At 41.7% G+C, this 20543-nt stretch overlaps 1 protein-coding gene across 1 annotated transcript in view; it reads left to right on the forward strand.

Annotated features, from left to right (window-relative positions):
* The window catches only part of zcchc24 (zinc finger, CCHC domain containing 24), a 92979-nt gene extending 75979 nt beyond the window's left edge, over positions 1 to 17000 (forward strand). Inside the window, exons 3-4 of the mRNA XM_062995216.1 lie at positions 7759 to 7923; positions 16343 to 17000. Of these exons, the coding sequence (XP_062851286.1) occupies positions 7759 to 7923; positions 16343 to 16456 (279 nt within the window). The 3' untranslated portion in view covers positions 16457 to 17000. The remainder of the gene's footprint in view (positions 1 to 7758; positions 7924 to 16342) is intronic.
* The last annotated feature ends 3543 nt before the right edge of the window (positions 17001 to 20543 follow it).

The raw sequence follows: 20543 nt of genomic DNA on the forward strand, positions 1-20543 counted from the left end.
GCCGGTCCCAAAAAGAGGACATGTCTTGGGAAAAAAGAGGACGTATGGTCACCCTACCTAAACATGGCAAACAGGCTAGGCTAACATTAGCTGCATGCTTCCAAATTTTTTGAAGGTCCTGAGACTTTTGGAAAAGGATTTTTGGATCACTGCTGCAGACACCTAGCTTGTTTTAGCCAAACGGGCAAAAAATTTAGCATTAAAATTTAACACACTGCCTTTTGCTTCCTTCTGCTGATGTGTAATATCTGCATAAATATCAGTCCCATCTCTGCTCTGTACAACCGATGTGTGGCTATTGAACGATCAATACTGTCCAAAAACACTTCATGTCAAAGATGGCATCATAGCACAGGAGATTACAGCACTGTAGAACATAGACCAATGCTTTTTAGTATGTTCATTCCAGCTGGAGTTATACCTAATGCTTAATAAAGCACAACAATGGAAAGTATGAATCAGCGGCGCTGAAGTCACTGATGTTAGATTTTATTATTTTTCCTCATCCTAGAGCTCCCCACCCACACCAGCCCTACTGCTAAGCAGGGACGGCCTTGCGTCAATCCATTTGTGAAGTTTACAAATGTAGCCGCATATGTCATGGTTTCCAGCTGTTGTGAAGTGGGGAGATATTTTGTTGACAGTGTTCGAGTCGTATTGTTTAAGCCTGGCGAGGGAGGCCTGTCGCATGTAGCATGCCTGTTGTGACACATCTGGCTTGGCTTTTTTTTTTTTTGCACATTGAAGCAGATGCTAATAATTTCACCTTCCATTACTCATCTGGGACCAATGCAACATAAACAAAATCTCCTGTTCTGACTGCAATCTGGAACCAGCTTCAGACTTGTAAAGCACTGAACCCCATCAACCAACGACAGGAGCTATTAAGGTAGATTTCACATGAACGAACCAGAGCCTACAGAAAACTACAGAAAACATTACCTGTTTAAAAAGCCAAAATGAGATGGGCTTGTGATGTGAAATGTCGTATGCATATGCGTGACTGGATTATTTTTTTTCTATCTGTCTCAAGTTTCTCTCGTTTAAAGAAAAGTAATTTGAAAAGGCATGGTAATGATGCACACATTGAACTCCATGACCAGAACATGTGGGGAGCACACCCTGCTCTGGGAAGCTTTATTTGCACTTAAATTATTAAGATTCTTTGGGATTCCTCATACAGAGCTCTACAGGGGAATGATTTGGAGTCTGTAGAGTTTTTTGACATTGCCGTCACTTGTACCACACATAGTTCTGGTTATTGTAACATAAGCTTTGGTTCTGCTGTCTGCATGGTTGCAAAATAACATTGTTAATTAACTGTTCTGGTCAATAAAAAAAAAGAGTAACCATACTAGCAAAGTCTGAAATACACTCTATGGCCAAAAGTATGTGGACGCCTAACTATTAGCTAGTTACCCATTCCATTCCGTTCCAAAACCACAGGCATTGATATGGAGTTCCCCCTTCTGTCTGTGCACCGGAAGCAGCCTTTAGTCTTCTGAAAAGGCTTTCCATGAGATTTTGGGATGCATCTTTGGAAACTCAATCCTGTTCAGTCAGAAGAGCTCAAGTTTCTTTCTTTTAAAGAAATGTCATCTAAAAAGGCATCATAATGATGCACACATTGAACTCCATGACCAGAACATGTGGAGAGCACACCCTGCTCTGGGAAGCTTTATTTGCACTTAAATTTATAAGATTATTTGGGATTCCTCATACAGAGCTCTAAAGGGGAATGATTTGGAGTCTGTAGAGTTTTTTGACATTGCCGTCACTTGTACCACACATAGTTCTGGTTATTGTAACATAAGCTTTGGTTTTGTTGCCTGCATGGTTGCAAAATAACATTAATTAACCAGTTCATTTCAGTTTACATAGCTAATTTCTACATACTTCTTTCTTTTAAAGAAATGTCATCTAAAAAGGCATCATAATGATGCACACATTGAACTCCATGACCGGAACATGTGGGGAGCACACCCTGCTCTGGGAAGCTTTATTCTTTGGGGTTCCTCATACAGAGCTCTACAGGGGAATGCTTTGGTCAGTTAAAAGAAAAAATAACCAGTTCATTTGAGTTTACTTAAAGCTAACTTCTACATACTAGCAAAGTCTAAAATACACTGTATGGCCAAAAGTATGCGGACACCTAATCATGAACTAGTTCCCTATTTCATTCCATTCCATTACAAAACTACAGGCATTAATATGGAGTTCCCCCATCTGTCTGTGCACCGGAAGCAGCCTTCAGTCTTCTGGAAAGGCTTTCCATGAGATTTTGGAGTGCATCTTAGAAAACTGAATCCTGTTCAGTCAAAAGAGCATTTATGAGGTCAGACGCTGATGTTGGCGCAAAAGGCCTGGCTCACAACTGACATTCCAAATCATCCTTCCGTACAAAACACGTCAAACCATGTCTTTATTGTCCTCTCTCTGCACAGCGGCACACTCACGCTGGAACAGCTGTAAATATTAAAGCTGTAAACAGCTGTAAACTTTGGAGCTGTGAGAGAGCTTTTTTTTTATTAGAATTTCAGTTGCTTAAAAGATTCAGTATTAAAAATACTGAGATATAATTGTGATATAAAATGTATAAGCTTTCACATCTATATTGTGTTAAAAGAAAAAAGAAAAAATTGTGTACAATTGCTGTACAAAATATGTAATTCTCAGCTTTTAAGTAAAAGAAGTATGTGTGTGTGTGTGTGTGTGTTTGTGTGTGTGTGTGTGTGTGTGTGTGTGAAAGGTCAGTTGCTAATTAAGTCATGAATTAAAATCTGACCTCTCTGAACAGGTAGGGAAGGTTTTTCTGTGAGAGAGACTCACTCACTCGCTCACTTTCTTAACCGCTTATCCAATCAGGGTCGCGGGGGGATGCCTATCCCAGCTTTTCAATGGGCGCAAGGCACACAGTAACACCCTGGACGGGGCGCCAGTCCATCACAGGGCAGACACACATACAGTACATACATACACACACGTACACACACCCATTCACCTATAGGGCAATTCAGTGTCTCCAATTGACCTGGCTGTGGGACTGTGGGAGGAAACCGGAGCTCTTGGAGGAAACCCACGCAGACACAGGGAGAACATCCAAACTCAACCCAGAAAGGACCCCGACCACCCTGCCTGGGGATCGAACCCAGGACCTTCTTGCTGTGAGGCGACAGTGCTACCACACTGAGCTACCGTGCCGCCCTGTGAGAGAGACTAAAAAAACAAAACAAAAAACAACTCCAGATGTATTAATGTCCACAGATTATTTTCTTTATACTTATTAGTGGCACATGATTCCTATACAATAAATTGCAACCCTTCTCTTTATAGGTAGGGTAGCTTTAGGGGTGTGTATGTACTGTTAAAACAGCTCATTTATGTTATGTGACCCTTAACATGCAGTGGTTGAAATCTGATGTGCTGCTTGTAGCCACTGAAAAGTTTGTGCAAATGTAATGTAACACACACACACACACACACACACACTCACACACACACCAGGTATTTTACTACCTTTCATTCAGAGAGCCAAAACCATTGCAGTGAATAAATAAATGGCATCATTTAAACATACACAGACGAGGCATAACATTATGACCACTGACAGGTGAAGTGAATAACACTGATTATCTCTTCATCACGGCACCTGTTAGTGGGTGGGATATATTAGGCAGCAAGTGAACATTTTATCCTCAAAGTTGATGTGTTAGAAGCAGGAAAAATGGGCGAGCGTAAGGATTTGCATGAGTTTGACAAGGGCCAAATTGTAATGGCTAGACGACTGGGTCAGAGCATCTCCAAAACTGCAGCTGTGGGTGTTCCCGGTCTGCAGTGGTCAGTATCTATCAAAAGTGGTCCAAGGAAGGAACGAAGAGCGAAGGCTGGCCCGTGTGGTCCGATCCAACAGACGAGCTACTGTAGCTCAAACTGCTGAAGAGGTTAATGCTGGTTCTGATAGAAAGGTTTTCGAATACAGAGCATCGCAGTTTCAGGGCTGTTTTGGCAGTAAAAGGGGGACCAACACAATATTAGGAAGGTGGTCATAATGTTATGCCTAATCGGTGTATGTACCACTGTAATCCATGACACTTTATAAAAAATGAATTTTGAAGATGTAACTATGGAATGGAATCTGCAAATGCATAAAATTTAAACAGCTAAAGTTGTTTTGACTGTCCTAGAAGACATACACTGATCAGCCATAACATTAAAACCACCTCCCTTTTCTACACTCACTGTTCATTTTATCAGCTCCGCTTACCATATAGAAGCACTTTGTAGTTCTACAATTACTGACTGTAGTCCATCTGTTTCTCTACATACATTTTTAGCCTGCTTTCACCCTGTTCTTCAATGGTCAGGACCCCCCACAGTACCACCACAGAGCAGGTATAATTTAGGTGGTGGATCATTCTCAGCACTGCAGTCACACTGACATGGTGGTGGTGTGTTAGTGTGTGTTGTGCTGGTATGAGTGGATCAGACACAGCAGCGCTGATGGAGTTTTTAAATACCTTGTCCACTCACTGTCCACTTCATTAGACACTCGTACCTAGTTGGTCCTTCTAGACCTTCATCAGTGGTCACAGGATTCTGCCTATGGGGTTCTGTTGGCTGGATATATTTTTGGTTGGTGGACTACTCTCAGTCCAGCAGTGACAGTGAGGTGTTTAAAAACTCCATCAGTGCGGCTGTGTCTGATTCACTCATAACCATTGACAGCAGAGCAGAATGCCATGCCTCCCATCCCAAAGACAGGACAGGACAGGACAGGAAAGGGCAGGAAAGAAAATAAAAGTAAAATTCAAGCTGTGTTTAGCAATTATGGCCTTGATATTGATACCGGCATGAACTTACCCTGCTGAAGCCATGTCCTTGTCTTTTCAAGCAAATTCCCTACAGCACACAAAGCAGCTATTTCCAATAGCAACAAAGCTCTAGAAAGTATCACCCAGATTATATAGAATTCTGTGTACATTAAAATAATATTGAACTCCATGGCTTTTTGTCATGATAGCTCCTGGGCGATGTGAATAGATTTGCACTGCTACAGAAGTGTTAACAGGTTTACACTGAACATGCCACCCTGATGTACAGTGTATCACAATAGTGAGTACACCCCTCACATTTCTGCAAATATTTCATTATATCTTTTCATGGGACAACACTATAGACATGAAACTTGGATATAACTTAGAGTAGTCAGTGTACAACTTGAATAGCAGTGTAGATTTACTGTCTTCTGAAAATAACTCAACACACAGCCATTAATGTCTAAATGGCTGGCAACATAAGTGAGTACACCCCACAGTGAACATGTCCAAATTGTGCCCAAAGTGTCAATATTTTGTGTGACCACCATTATTATCCAGCACTGCCTTTACCCTCCTGGGCATGGAATTCACCAGAGCTGCACAGGTTGCTACTGGAATCCTCTTCCACTCCTCCATGATGACATCACGGAGCTGGTGGATGTTAGACACCTTGAACTCCTCCACCTTCCACTTGAGGATGCGCCACAGGTGCTCAATTGGGTTTAGTCCATCACCTTTACCTTCAGCTTCCTCAGCAAGGCAGTTGTCATCTTGGAGGTTGTTTTTGGGGTCGTTATCCTGTTGGAAAACTGCCATGAGGCCCAGTTTTTGAAGGGAGGGGATCATGCTCTGTTTCAGAATGTCACAGTACATGTTGAAATTCATGTTTCCCTCACTGAACTGCAGCTCCCCAGTGCCAGCAACACTCATGCAGCCCAAGACCATGATGCTACCACCACCATGCTTGACTGTAGGCAAGATACAGTTGTCTTGGTACTTCTCACCAGGGCGCCGCCACACATGCTGGACACCATCTGAGCCAAACAAGTTTATCTTGGTCTCGTCAGACCACAGGGCATTCCAGTAATCCATGTTCTTGGACTGCTTGTTTTCAGCAAACTGTTTGCTGGCTTTCTTGTGCATCAGCTTCCTTCTGGGATGACGACCATGCAGACCGAGTTGATGCAGTGTGCGGCGTATGGTCTGAGCACTGACAGGCTGACCTCCCACGTCTTCAACCTCTGCAGCAATGCTGGCAGCACTCATGTGTCTATTTTTTAAAGCCAACCTCTGGATATGATGCCGAACACGTGGACTCAACTTCTTTGGTCGACCCTGGCGAAGCCTGTTCCGAGTGGAACCTGTCCTGGAAAACCGCTGTATGACCTTGGCCACCATGCTGTAGCTCAGTTTCAGGGTGTTAGCAATCTTCTTATAGCCCAGGCCATCTTTGTGGAGAGCAACAATTCTATTTCTCACATCCTCAGAGAGTTCTTTGCCATGAGGTGCCATGTTGAATATCCAGTGGCCAGTATGAGAGAATTGTACCCAAAACACCAAATTTAACAGCCCTGCTCCCCATTTACACCTGGGACCTTGACACATGACACCAGGGAGGGACAACGACACATTTGGGCACAATTTGGACATGTTCACTGTGGGGTGTACTCACTTATGTTGCCAGCTATTTAGACATTAATGGCTGTGTGTTGAGTTATTTTCAGAAGACAGTAAATCTACACTGCTATACAAGCTGTACACTGACTACTCTAAGTTATATCCAAGTTTCATGTCTATAGTGTTATCCCATGAAAAGATATAATGAAATATTTGCAGAAATGTGAGGGGTGTACTCACTTTTGTGATACACTGTATGTACATAAATCAGGTATCGTGTTCTTCCACTGATACCCCTTTTCCACCAAAAAAAAACATGGTTCTTGAACCGGTTCTGTTCAGGTTTCTCTGAACCTTGGTGTTCTGTAGTGAACCGACGCATGTTTCCACCAGTTTTTGAGAACCAAGCTGCGTCATCAACTGTGGGCGTTACTTAACGAAAGTTAAGAGTAGTAACATGATGGCGGAGTGTGTAGATTCTGTGCGAGCATTTGTGCTGTTGTTACAGATGTTCGTTTTTATGTAAAAAGCATCGATCTAACAATCGGTGATAAGAAGACGTGGCTGTCTCAGTTGTTGTTTTCTTTAGTTCATTGATGTGAGAAACGCTTTGCGCTTCGGTTTCACCGCGACTCTCGGCGCAAATAGCCGATTTGCTCAGCGCTCGACTTAAGCGGTGAAAGATCACTAAAGTTCCACAACACGAACAAACATCTGTGTGAAATAAACATCAAATCTACTCTAAAATAAAACATGTATCTGTGTTTAGCTGGATTTACATCACGTGTGGTGTTGATGCAGCTCGGGGAGTTGAAAAAGCTTCACGCTTTATTTTTCACGTTAAGCGGTGTTCGTTCTGTCCGGGTCACTTTTATCACGTAATATCACACAATTCACCTTTTTAAAGGCGCTTTGAAAATATCACCGGCAAACTGGCTCAAAATGTAATCAAGTGAACTTTAAAAGATAAAAATGCAGCATTAAGCTCCATACGAGACCCCAGCTGACGCCATTGTTGCCGTCGCTATGCTGTACAACATGACACGCCCACACGTCGCGGTTCGGGCTGAAAAACCAAGTATTCTTTGGTGCCAGATTGGCCCGCTAGTTCGCTGTCTGGAACCTCTTTTTCCGGTGGAAACACGCGGAACCGGTTCAAAGTCAAGTTCAGGAACCGGAACAGGTGCCGTGCCACATTGGTGGAAAAGGGGTATGAGGGCAAATCACTCCAGGTTCATACAAACTGACCAACTTCCACTACTTCATGGATTACTTGAATAACAAATAGACTTGTCTAATAATAATATCTGTTCTATCGTTTTAGGCCCGGCCCAAAGGTGAAGGACTGACCCCCTATCAAGGAAAGAAGAGGTGCTTTGGCGAGTACAAGTGTCCTAAATGCAAAAGAAAGTGGATGAGTGGAAACTCTTGGGCCAATATGGGACAGGAATGTATCAAGTGTCACATCAACGTGTACCCTCACAAACAGGTGCAGCAAAGCTTTAAATAAATTTACAATACTGTTCTTATACAAAAGATACTTAGCTCAAGTAAAAGTTTGTGACCCCATAGGTATTCCCTGTAGCGTTCATGCAAGTAATGGTAATAAAGCAAGACATTCTACCTCAATCAGTACCACACAAGCATTGTACATTTCTAATATCTTCACTGAACACAATGAATAACAGAAACACATGGTTCCAAATTTTTTATTCTGTGGCAGAATAGGGTTCATTATCAATTACTTTACTTGAGTAATTTTGGAATATATTTGGAACCTGTCAAACTGTAGTTACACACATGTGCAGCACGGACAGCAGCTAGACGGCCTGGGAGTGTCTCAATAAGATCCTGGTAGGTTGTCACAGGTATCTGGAGCCATGCTGACTGCAGTGCATCCCACAGCTACTAAAGGGTGCAGAGTGGGGGAGGATCCATAGAGCGAAAACGACGATCGAGGTGGTCCCACAGATGCTCAGTTGAGTTTAAGTCTGGGGAATTAGGGGGCCAGGGTAGTACTTGGAAGACTTGGTCATGTCGGTCATGCCAATGTCGGACATTTCTAGCCATGTGACATGTCGCATTGTCTTGCTGGGCGATCCCATCTGCCCCAGGGAAAACAATTTTACCAATGGTACTTATGGTGCAGTCAGTGTTATTCACTTCACCTGTCAGTGGTCATAATGTTATGCCTAGTCGGTGTATTTGTATATGGCCAAAAACTTTACGACAGCCCTCCTGATTACTGAAGTTCAGGTGTTCACCCACTGCTAACAGGTGCATAAAATCAACTATATTAAATAAATTATAATTCCAGCTTTTGGCAACAGTTTGGGGAAGGCTGGGGAATGAGACATGGTATATACAAACATGAGAAATTCTTCTTCTCTGGCCTTTGTCCCGTTTTTCGGTTACAGGGTCGGCATTTCCGGCTTCTTCCCGTTAGGGGTCGCCAGCGGGATTTGGCACAGTTTTACCCCGGATGCCCTTCCTGACACAACCCTCCCTATTTATCCGGGCTTGGGACCGGCACTACAATGCACTGGTCTGTGCATCCCAGCGGCTAGGTAACTATGGGAGAATTCAGTGTCTCCAATTAGCCTAGCGGCATGTCTTTGGACTGTGGGAGGAAACCGGAGCGCCCGGAGGAAACCCACGCAGACACGGGGAGAACATGCAAACTCCACACAGAAAGGACCTAGACCGCCCCCACCCGGGGATCGAACCCAGGACCTTCTCGCTGTGAGGCGACAGTGCTACCCACTTAGCCACCGTGCCGCCCATACAAACATAAGAAATTAAAATGTTTATTTGTGAAGCCAGTGCCTAGTACCATAAGTGGAGAATATACTGACAGTGGAGCTTTGGTGAAGCTTCTGTCCTAAATCCAGTACCACTGAGTCAGTGGTATTAATAACACAAATATTCCTTCAGAGTCACTCTAATCAAAATGTATTACATGATTCATGAGTGCTCTAAACGACGACACATGCCAGAGCTTGTTAAAGCCTTGTTTCTTGCATGGAAGCATGGGTCCAAGAGTAATAGAGTAGCTCGAAGATGAAAAGCATTTGTTGAACACATTGTCATCAAGTGTGGCTTTGAAATGAAAAAGCAGCCATCATCGCTTTGGAAGCAGCTGGTGGGAAAGACATGATCTTTTTCAGAGTTTGTTGTGGTTAACTTCTCTCTTGGAGGCAAATTCTTAGCCTTTTATGCATCACCCACTTAACATATTTCCCTTCAGTCAGCATTTCAAATACGAAGTACCTGAAGTCTTTAAAGCTATGTTTATGTAGTCAGAGTTTAGGACTGACCACCATATTTACTGAAAAAAGTATACCTGTATAGTAAACTAGCGTCAAAATAAATACATTAATAAATAAATAACTGGTAAGCAATATTTTTATGATCAGAGATGGTGATCAGAAAATGTTCATGTACCAGGCCACTCAGGTGGCGCAGCGGTTAAACATGCTAGCACACCAGAGCTGGGATTTTGAATACATCGTATCGAATCTCAGCTCTGCCATCCGGCTGGGCTGGGCGACCCAATGAACAGCGATTGGCTGTTGTTTACAGGTTTGGTAAGCCGGACCAGGGTTCTTCATAACTGGTGAAATTACGACCTCTGCTGGCTGACTGATGGTGCCTGCGCAGGCTTGGGGAATAATGCTGATCAGGGTGTTACTCTCCGTGCACAAGGCTGATCCGCATGTGAACTCGCCTCGTGCAGGTGAAAAGAGGCAGTCGGTACTGCACGTGTCGGAGGGGGCGTGTGTCAGTTGCGAAGCTCCTCAGCCAGCGGTGGAGGGTTAAGGTACTGGACTAGTAATCAGAGGGTTGCTGGTTTAAGCCCCACCACTGCCAGGCTGCTGCTGTTGGGCCCTTGAGCAAAGCCCTTAACCCTCAATTGCTCAGACTGTATACTGTACTGTAAGTCGCTTTGGATAAAGGTGTCTGCTAAATGCCAAAAATGTAAATGTAGGGTTGAATCGGTGGAGGTGAAGCATAACGCAATCAGGGTAATTGGATATGACTAGATTATTGTACCAAATAAGTTTGTTTTTACTTTATTTTTATTACCTTTATTACCTTTATTCTGGTCATTTAAACACTGGACACAAGACAGGCCTACTCTGAACAGGGCGCCAATCCATCACAGGGCTTCAGCCATCCCCCCCTCAGACATACCCAATCATGTCTGTGTAGACGCCCAGCTGACTGATTGCGGTCTAGCGGTCTAGCAGTTGTGGTCTAGTGTAATAGACCGCTGCGCCACCCAAGCACCTACTTAATTTATCTTCTTAAAATATATTGTCCAACACTGCTGAGAAGGAAATGTTCTCATTTACACACACACACACACACACACACACACACACACAAACCATTACCAGTTTTATGCCTTCCAACGAAAGGATAAATTTGTTTTGTTTACTTTTAGCTTTAAATATAAAGTGCTTTCTAAAAAATATATAACTAATGGCACATTTAAACCACGCTAAACTTTTTTATATAGCTCACAAAAACATGCTTTTACCAATTACGACTGGCTGTTTACTACCCACCACATTGTTTGATGGACAGCTCAGGGCCTTACACTCTTCTGATGAACTATGAAAGATTTCTGGTGTTGATTTTGAGACACTTTGAAGCTTTTTTGGAGGAAGCACAGCAGGCTTTTCTATGTGAATTACTGGAACTGTGTGTTTACAGGTGGAGCACATACTTTTGACAGAATTAAAACACATTGTTTTTTGCAATTTTCTTCCCAATCTAGTCGTTTCCAATTACCCGATTGCATTACGCTTCCTCTCTACCGAATCCACTTCTGATTCAGGAGAGCGAGACTGACACACGCCCCCTTCGACACGTGTGTAGTAGCCGACTGCATCTTTTCACCCGCACAAGGAGGCGGCACAGTGGCTAGGTGGGTAGCACTCTCGCCTCGCAGCAAAAAGGGTCCTGGGTTCGATCCCCGGGTGGGGCAGTCCGGGTCCTTTCTGTGTGGAGTTTGCATGTTCTCCCCGTGTCCGTGTGGGTTTCCTCTGGGTGCTTCGGTTTCCTCCCACAGTCCAAAGACATGCAAGTGAGGTGAATTGGAGACAGTAGATTGTCCAGGACTGTGTTTGATATAATCTTGTGAACTGATGAACCTTGTGTAATGAGTAACTACTGTTCCTGTCATGAATTTAACCAAAGTGTAAAACATGACGTTAAAATCCTAATAAACAAACAAACACCCGCACACGGCGACTTCATATGCGGATCAGCTTTGTGTATGGAGAGCCACACCCTGATCAACGCATTGATCCTCGACTCTGTGCAGGCACCATCAACCAGCCAGTTATGAGGTCCCGGCTCTGGCTCCCACCCTGTATGAACAACAGCCAATCGTTGTTCGTGTAGCCATCCAGCCTGCCGGATGGCAGAGCTGAGTTTTGAACCTATACGTTTTAAATGTCAGCTCTGGTGTGCTAGTGTGTTTTACCGCTGTTGAATAAATTTGTCATTTTTTTGCTGGACCTAATAAACCCTAGAAGCACACAAGCAAATTTTTAGTCGTTTTGTTATTTGCCATTAACATGCCAAACTAGCTTTTATATTCTTAGATCAAAATTTCACTGACATAAATCAAACACTTGTTATTAAATACATTGAGTCATCATACAAATGTTTGCCAGAGCTTTTTATTATTATTTGAATGATTTCCAAACTGCTGACATTTTGGTACACATGTAACTGCAGTATAAATAAAGTGAACTGACTCACATTGATTAAAGAAAATAATAGCAATAAAGATCTGTTCTTATACTGTAAAGCTGTCACAACATTGCTGTAAAACTGAGTATTCATGAGTAATCATCATTCTCAATGGTTCCTGTGTGACTGGGAACAATGTCTCAGTATTGGCGTTTGCCACGCTATTAAGCTGAATAGGCTTTACGCTGCCTCACTGGGTAGCACTGTCACCTCACAGCAAGAAGGTCCTGGGTTTGATCCCCAGGTGGGGCGGTCTGGGTTCTTTCTGTGTGGAGTTTGCATGTTCTCCCCGTGTCTGCGTGGGTTTCCACAGGGAGCTCCGGTTTCCTCCCACAGTCCAAAGACATGCAAGTGAGGTTAATTAGAGATACAAAATTGTCCATGACTGTGTTTGAGATTAAACTTGTGATCTGATGAATCTTGTGTAACGAGTAACGTTTCAGTCATGAATGTTAGTGTAAAACATGACGTTAAAATCCTAATAAATACACCGATCAGCCATTACATTAAAACCACACTCTCTGTCCATTTTATCAGCTTCATTTACTACATAGAAGCACTTTGTAGTTCTACAATTACTGACTGTAGTCCATCTGTTTCTCTACATACTTTGTTACCCCCCTTTTATGCTGTTCTTCAATGGTCAGGACCACCACAGAGCAGGTATTTAGGTAGTGGATCATTCTCAGCACTGCAGTGACACTGACATGGTGGTGGTGTGTTAGTGTGTGTTGTGCTGTGCTGGTATGAGTGGATCAGACACAGCAGCGCTGCTGGAGTTTTTAAATACTGTGTCCACTCACTGTCCACTATATTAGACACTCCTACCTAGTTGGTCCACCTTGTAGATGTAAAGTCAGAGACGATCGCTCATCTATTGCTGCTGTTTGAGTTGGTCATCTTCTAGACCTTCATCAGTGGTCACAGGACGCTGCCCACGGGGCGCTGTCGGCTGGATATTTTACCACCCAAATAATACCTACTCTGTGGTGGTCCTGTGGTGGTCTTGACCATTGAAAAAGAGCATTAAATGGGGTTAACAAAGCATGTAGAGAAACAGATGGACTACAGTCAGTAATTGTAGAACTACAAAGTGCTTCTATATGGTAAGTGGAGCTGATAAAATGGACAGTGAGTGTAAAAACAAGGAGGTAGTCATAATGTTATGGCTGATCAGTGTAAATAAATAATTAAGCTGAATAGCAAAAGTTGTACCAGAAAAATAGATTTAATAATACAGTGCTTTAACATTTTATATTCCAGGTTATTAAGTACATCAGCCAAATGCCTAATCCACAGTGATACCAGATATTCCCTAATATTATCATTCGCAAAGCCCTTCTCTCTTGAGTAAACACTTTGTCTGATACAACACCGCCTCCTCCCAATGGCCTGTTTAAGCCTTGGTTTTCCGTAATTGATAAAAAACAGCTGAGAAATATCGGAAAAAATAACAAGGTCATGCAAATATCATGCATCAGCACTGGGTGGGAAAGCAAACGCTTGTGGATCTTTTGTTGTGAACAACAGCCAAAACCTGCTGGCTTCGACACATTTTCTTCAGGCCCTTTACCCAAATTCTAGGAAAAATATTCACCTCTTTGATCATCATGCTGGTGTTTAACTGTTCAGAAATAAGCATTCAGGAAATTGATTCCTGAAGTATTTCTACTGGCACTGTGTGTATGCCTGATACCAGTTCTAACCAAACACGCACACCCTGTCTGATGGAGCTAGACTGTGGTTTGAAACCGAACTTACAACATTTTTATTATATTTGTGTTCAAGGCTTTATAACAATCTTAATAAGTAGTTTTAACCAGACAGGAATTAAGGTCAAGAATATTTCATGGTCAGAAGGCGGTCGCGGTTGCTTTTCTAATACACCATGTGATGTCTTTTTTATTGCTTGCTCCCACATCTTTCAACCCGGTGACCCAGAGATTGATCAGAGTTATTCATTTTTAAGGATGCATCAGTTCTATGAATGGGTTTAGAGAGGAGGCATTCATGTTTTGTATTTAGAAGGGCAGAGGTAGCTCAGTGGTTAAGGTACTGGACTGTTAATCAGAAGGTTGCTGGTTTAAGCCCCTACACCACCAAGTTGCCACTGTTGGGTCCCTTATCCCTAATTCAATGGCAAAGCTTTACTAAGGACAAATTCACATTGGGCAAGGCATGCAAGCAGTCTGTGCAACTGGAGTACAGATCAAATGATGATATACACCCACGAGGCATAACGAAGAAGATATACTTTATTTGTCATAAATACATATACAGGTGTACAGTACAGTGAAATTCTTTCTTCGCATATCCCAGCTTGTTTGGAAGCTGGGGTCAGAGCGCAGGGTCAGCCATCGTACGGCGCCCCTGGAGCAGGCAGGTTTAAGGGCCTTGCTCAAGAACCCAACAGTGGCTGCATAGCAGAGCCTGGATTTGAACCGCCAATCTTCCGGTTGATAGCCCAAAGCTCTACCCTCTAGGCTACCACTGTCCCTACATTATGACCACTGACGGGTGATATAACACTGATTATCTCTTCATCACGGCACCTGTTAGTGGGTGGGATATATTAACCAGCAAGTAAGCATTTTATCCTCAAAGTTGATGTGTTAGAAGCAGTAAAATGGGCAAGCGTAAGGAAGTGATTGAGTTTGACAAGGACCAAATTGTGATGCCTAGACGACTGGGTCAGAGCATCTCCAAAACTGCAGCTCTTGTGGGCTGTTCCCGGTCTGCAGTGGTCAGTATCTATCAAAAGTGGTCCAAGGAAGGAACAGTGGTAAACCGGCAACAGGGTCATGGGCGGCCAAGGCTCATTGATGCACGTGGGGAGTGAAGGCTGGCCCGTGTGGTCCGATCCAACAGACAAGATACTGTAGCTCAAATTGCTGAAGAAGTTCATGATGGTTCTGATAGAAAGATGTCAGAATACACAGTGCAACACTGTTTGTTGTGTATGGGGCAGCAAAAGGGGGACCAACACAATAATAGGAAGGTAGTCATAATGTTATGCCTTATCGGTGTAAACCTGAAGCATCTTAAAGATGTTCTGTACTTGCTTAAACTTAGAACTTTTTAAAAATTATTTTATACAGTGTTAATGCTGATACAGAAGGACCGGTAGCACTAATATCAGTTCACCTAAACTGTGGGACAGTGAACAACCAGCGCATGTCCCTTTAACTAAAGCTGAGAGCATTATTATTGGACTTTGTCACGCTGTAGTCTGTGACTGTATCTCAAATTCTAAAATCTGGCCGCTCAGGTGGCGCAGCGGTAAAAAGAGACGCGCTGCAACCAGGGCTGGATTCTGAGAATGTGGTATCGAATCCAGCCTTGCTTTACCGGTTCGAAGCTGAGTGGCTATATGAGCAACGATTGGCCGGTTGCTCATATGGGGGGTGGGACAAAGAACCGGATGTGGGTCTCTCTCTGCCAGAATGCGATTACGTTCTCTGCCGGCTGATTGGAGGCGCTTGCACAGAGATGAGAGAGGGTGCCCTTGGGGTGTGTCTCTCCGCATGCAACGCTGGGTGGCGCCAAACTCGTCAATGTGTGGGTGGCAAAGATGCATCTGGCTGCTGCTCGTGTTTCGGAGGGGATATGGGTTAGCTTCAATCACCTCTGTCAGGGCAGGGTTCGGCATAGACAGAGAGGAAGCACGATGCTAATTGAACAATTGAATGCGCTAAAAAGGGGAGAAAAAGGGGTAAAATAAAAATAAAAAAAATAAATTTTTTTTTTTTTTTTAATTCTAAAATCTGAGCATGTAATTGAATCTCATTTACTATTCAGATGCATTTAGATAATAAATATTTATGTAATTACATGCCAGAACTACATCTGTTATAATTTGATCACTTAAATGCCTAGCTTATATGAAGCTTATGCTGCTTTTACTAGCACGGCTGGTGTGGATCAAGATACTTGTTTAACTAGAAGCTTATCTGCAGCATGTTAGCTCTATCTAATAATAATGTTTGGAAAATATGATTTGGCCTCAGTTTATCATTCCATTATTTGATATCTTTTCTTGCTTCCTCAAAAAAAATTAAGTGATATTACAAAAATGCAATACATCCCTTTTCCTGAACATGAATATAATTGATGAATGAATGTGTTTTAAATCATTCTTTCAGCGTCCTTTGGAGAAACCAGATGGCCTGGATGTGTCTGACCAGAGCAAGGAGCACCCGCAGCACCTGTGTGAGAAATGCAAAGTCCTGGGCTACTACTGCCGCCGCGTGCAATAATGACCTGCCGGTTCGTGCCCACTCTTGCCTTCCTGTCCCTCTGCCCTGCAAAGAGCTCTGCGAAAAAGTGAAGTGTGCCAAAATGTTATTGTAAATATTGCTCATGCAATTATGGCCTCGTGTATCAACAACATACGACACATTTCTTAGATATATGTGTATAATTGATCAGTGAGAATACATATTGAAGGGTGTCACTGCCAGTATTGATATCCATACCGGGCACAATGGGAGACCTCAGTGTTGTGTTTTCTGACTGCGTGTTTACAGACTGCCCTCATTTTCCCTGTCAAGTGAACTATGCGGATGTGCTGATTAGTAAAGGTATTATGTGTTTTCAGTCCACGGCCGAGTATGCCTTGCAATAGTCTTTGGGTCAACAGCACACCTTTGTAACTGTGAATTAACAGGGGATATTGTACTAGACATCCCTGGCTTTTATGTTGCATATTTATTTGTAATGTTTTTATATCGATGTGCAATTGATTTTACTAAACTGGGAAATTTGTATGCACATATTTTTCTAACCCCACCTCTTGCCATTAGAAACTACTGTAGGATAGAATTGTCTTTGCCAAGTATTAAGTATCTATTTTTATATTAGACATGCAAATAAACTGCGTGCTAGATGAACTATTAAACACTACAGCATTTCAGCCGGCTAAAAGTCAGAAAGTACCAGGGTTAACACATTATAATTTCAACAGCAATAAAACAAACATAACAGTCGTAGACGGTTCACTGAGCACTGACCATGTCAAGACTAAAATACCACAGTTAGCTGGAATATATTGTTTCAGGATTCAAGTATTTTACTTATTTACCCATGTAGTATTTTAAATTTGGATGCCAGCCTATGGAAGATGACATCATGCACATTTATGGCCTGCTATAGACGACCTTTGGTCTAAAAGTGTCTATGCAACCTTACATTGGCGTCATCCTAAAACAGCTTAACTCTAGATCTTTATAATGTTTAAGTAGCATTTATTACTAACATTATGTGCTGAATTAGCCAGTCTATTTAGTAAGCTGAAATACTTCATTTATTACTAGATACTTAGTCTAAGGCATTCCTATAAATTTACAGTGAACAACTGTTTGTGAACTTGGGAATTACCTATTTTTAAAAATAATTGTCATAATAATTGATATTAACATTCTGACAAAATTAATAACACACTAAACCAGACAGGAATCCTGACATACTTCTGTAAAAATATTATGACACAATTTTAAATCTGTTGTTCAATATCTTGCAATCCAGGCCTTGTGGCAAAGCCCTCCCAAATCATGAAGCTTAATCATGATTCACAGCTCAAATTAAGCTTTGCGCTTGGTTTGCAATAGCCCACCACCCTAATATAGCTGTGTTTTTGCTTTTGCCTTTGCTTTATCTGTTAACAGACCATTGTCCTAGAAGCACTGTAGAATATCCTGGTAGTCATTGACAGGGTATCGTCCACAAACATTTTCTCAGTGTATTTTTTTTAATAATGAGCACATAATGTGTGGTCTTTACCAGATTCCCCTCTTAATGTTTTTTTTATTATTATTATTAATGTGAATTAAGGTTTTTTGAAAAACGAGATCTTCCTCTTTTTTCTTGACTTTTATTATTATTATTTTTTTTTTACCTTTCGAACCCTCATCTTCAACCTCAGCTCAATATTAAAACACAGGAATTTCAACAAGCCATTAGCTTAGTGGTTTTTATACTTTTTTCCAGCCAGGATTGTAAGAAAGCTAGATACTGTATTAAGTTCCAGCCATGTAAAGTACCAGTGTTAGTGTGTTATTAGTTTAGAATGTGTTCATCTTTAATTGTGGATTTGATAAACATGTAATCACATAGTTAAATAACAGAAATCCAGGTAATTTAACAGTTAATTTACCTTTTTTTGCGACTTTCGCTGACACTATTAGATCTCTATTAGTTCCTATGTAAAGAAAATCACAGCTGTACGAAGGTTTTGCTGCTCATCTGCGAATCCATCAAAAGCTGTGAGTTTGGCAGGGAAAAAAGCTGTTTTGATAAAATGGAAGTAACAGTAAAGTGGGCTTGCAAAGTGAGAAAAGGACTAAGTATGTTATTAAAAAGTCTTGACAGATCACAAACTGACAAGATTTGGTTACAGTGGATCAGTAATAAGATATTTAGGGAAGCATTTGAGGAATGTAAGTCTAGTAGACTGTCATGGGAATAGGACATCATATGATATTTGCAATATATAAAGATTATTGAAGAAGATACTGGAGTTTACCTCGGTTACATATTAATTGGTCACAGTGGAATGTGGTCAGAGAGCAGTTCATATTTTGTAACATTAAATGTAGCTTTATTTTGTATAACAAAGGAAATATGTAGAGACGTTTGTATGCATTAGCTGGTTAAACAGGATATTACGTTGTGGACGGTGTAAGACTAGATGTATATATAAAGTGAAACACATTTCTGGGTATATGAAATGTGTATAAATGTTTACTAAACTTTGGAAGTCCTAACCTCATGTATTTTATTTTGTCTGAACTTGTTCTGATTTACAAAGACAAACTGTTTGATGATCTTAAGAAGCGAACCATGCCTGAAGGGATTGGGTCTAAAATGCTTTGAATAGTAATTATGTAAAAGGTTGGGATTCCGGTCTGTAAATGCCATTGCTTACGCTGGTCTTGGATGTAAATATGATGGGGCAGTAAAGTAACAAACCCATTAGCACTGAAAACAAAACTGACTTATTATTACTTATATTTCCCTCTTGGTATTCCCGGATATGGAAGCATTACTTTTGATTTTCTGATAATAAATCGTACTCTGAGTTGCTGTTATGGAATCAGCAGAGACACCAGTGTCTTATTAATGTCTGTGCAAAACAAGTCAGGCTGTTTTGTGAGTATTAGCCTCCTACTCGAGGTCCTTCATTAGTCAATAAATGTACTTTTACTGTGGACTCTTGTTCCTAACGACTCCTCTGCGCCCACATCGGGACACAGCAAGCTTTACTTGCAGTCTTGTTTGGGATGGAAGGAGTTACACTGTGTGTTATTAACATCTTTGTAGGAGACCAGCTAGTGTTTTTCTTAATAAAACAAAAGCTTCAGGAAGGGGGGGACCTGTGCTAATTTTTAACTTGTCCACATAAAGCAGTCTATATCATTGTAGGTCACAGGATCAACAGTGTTGATTGTTTTGAACGGCTTTAATGTGAGTGCATTGAAACGCATAGATAGTATTTCCCTCCAAATATATACAATGGGGGACAAAAGTCTCAAACCTCTAGTAAACATTCTTGTATTTTGCATTAGAAAGCATCTAAAATGCTTTTATCTATTTTCATTACAAATCATATTCAGGCACATTAAAATTTAAGTGAAAACCTGTATTTGTTTTGGTCATATTAGTAACAGAGGAACAATGGGTGCATATTTATTAACAAGCTTCTGGTGAGTGCTTCTGTGGAAAGGAAATCTGATCTTCTATGGAAAATCTGACCTTTTGTACAAAGGAATTGACATGGTCAGCTTCACAAATGTGCTTACTTGCTTTTTGCTAGTGCCACATACAGTACTAAGCAATTCTGAAATCCCTGCATTTCTAAAGAAGATTAAACTTTTCACTAAAATGTTACACTGATTGTATGGGTTATGATACTAGAGGTCTCAGAATTTTGCCCCCATTGTAATATACACTGATCAGCCATAACATTAAAACCACCTCCTTGTTTCTACACTCTGTCCATTTTATCAGCTCCACTTGCCATATAGAAGCACTTTGTAGTTCTACAATTACTGACTGTAGTCTATCTGTTTCTCTACATACCTTCTTAGCCTGCTTTCACCCTGTTCATTAATGGTCAGGACCCCCACAGAGCAGGTATTATATAGGTGGTGGATCATTCTCAGCACAGCAGTGACATTGACATGGTGGTGGTGTGTTAGTGTGTGTTGTGCTGGTATGAGTGGATCAGACACAGCAGCGCTGCTGGAGTATTTAAATACCGTGTCCACTGACTGTCCACTCTATTAGACACTCCTACCTAGTTGGTCGACCTTGTAAATGTAAAGTCAGATACGATCGCTCATCTAT

This window comes from Trichomycterus rosablanca, chromosome 5 (genome assembly GCF_030014385.1).
Source record: "Trichomycterus rosablanca isolate fTriRos1 chromosome 5, fTriRos1.hap1, whole genome shotgun sequence".
In the NCBI taxonomy this organism is placed as follows: Eukaryota; Metazoa; Chordata; class Actinopteri; order Siluriformes; family Trichomycteridae; genus Trichomycterus; species Trichomycterus rosablanca.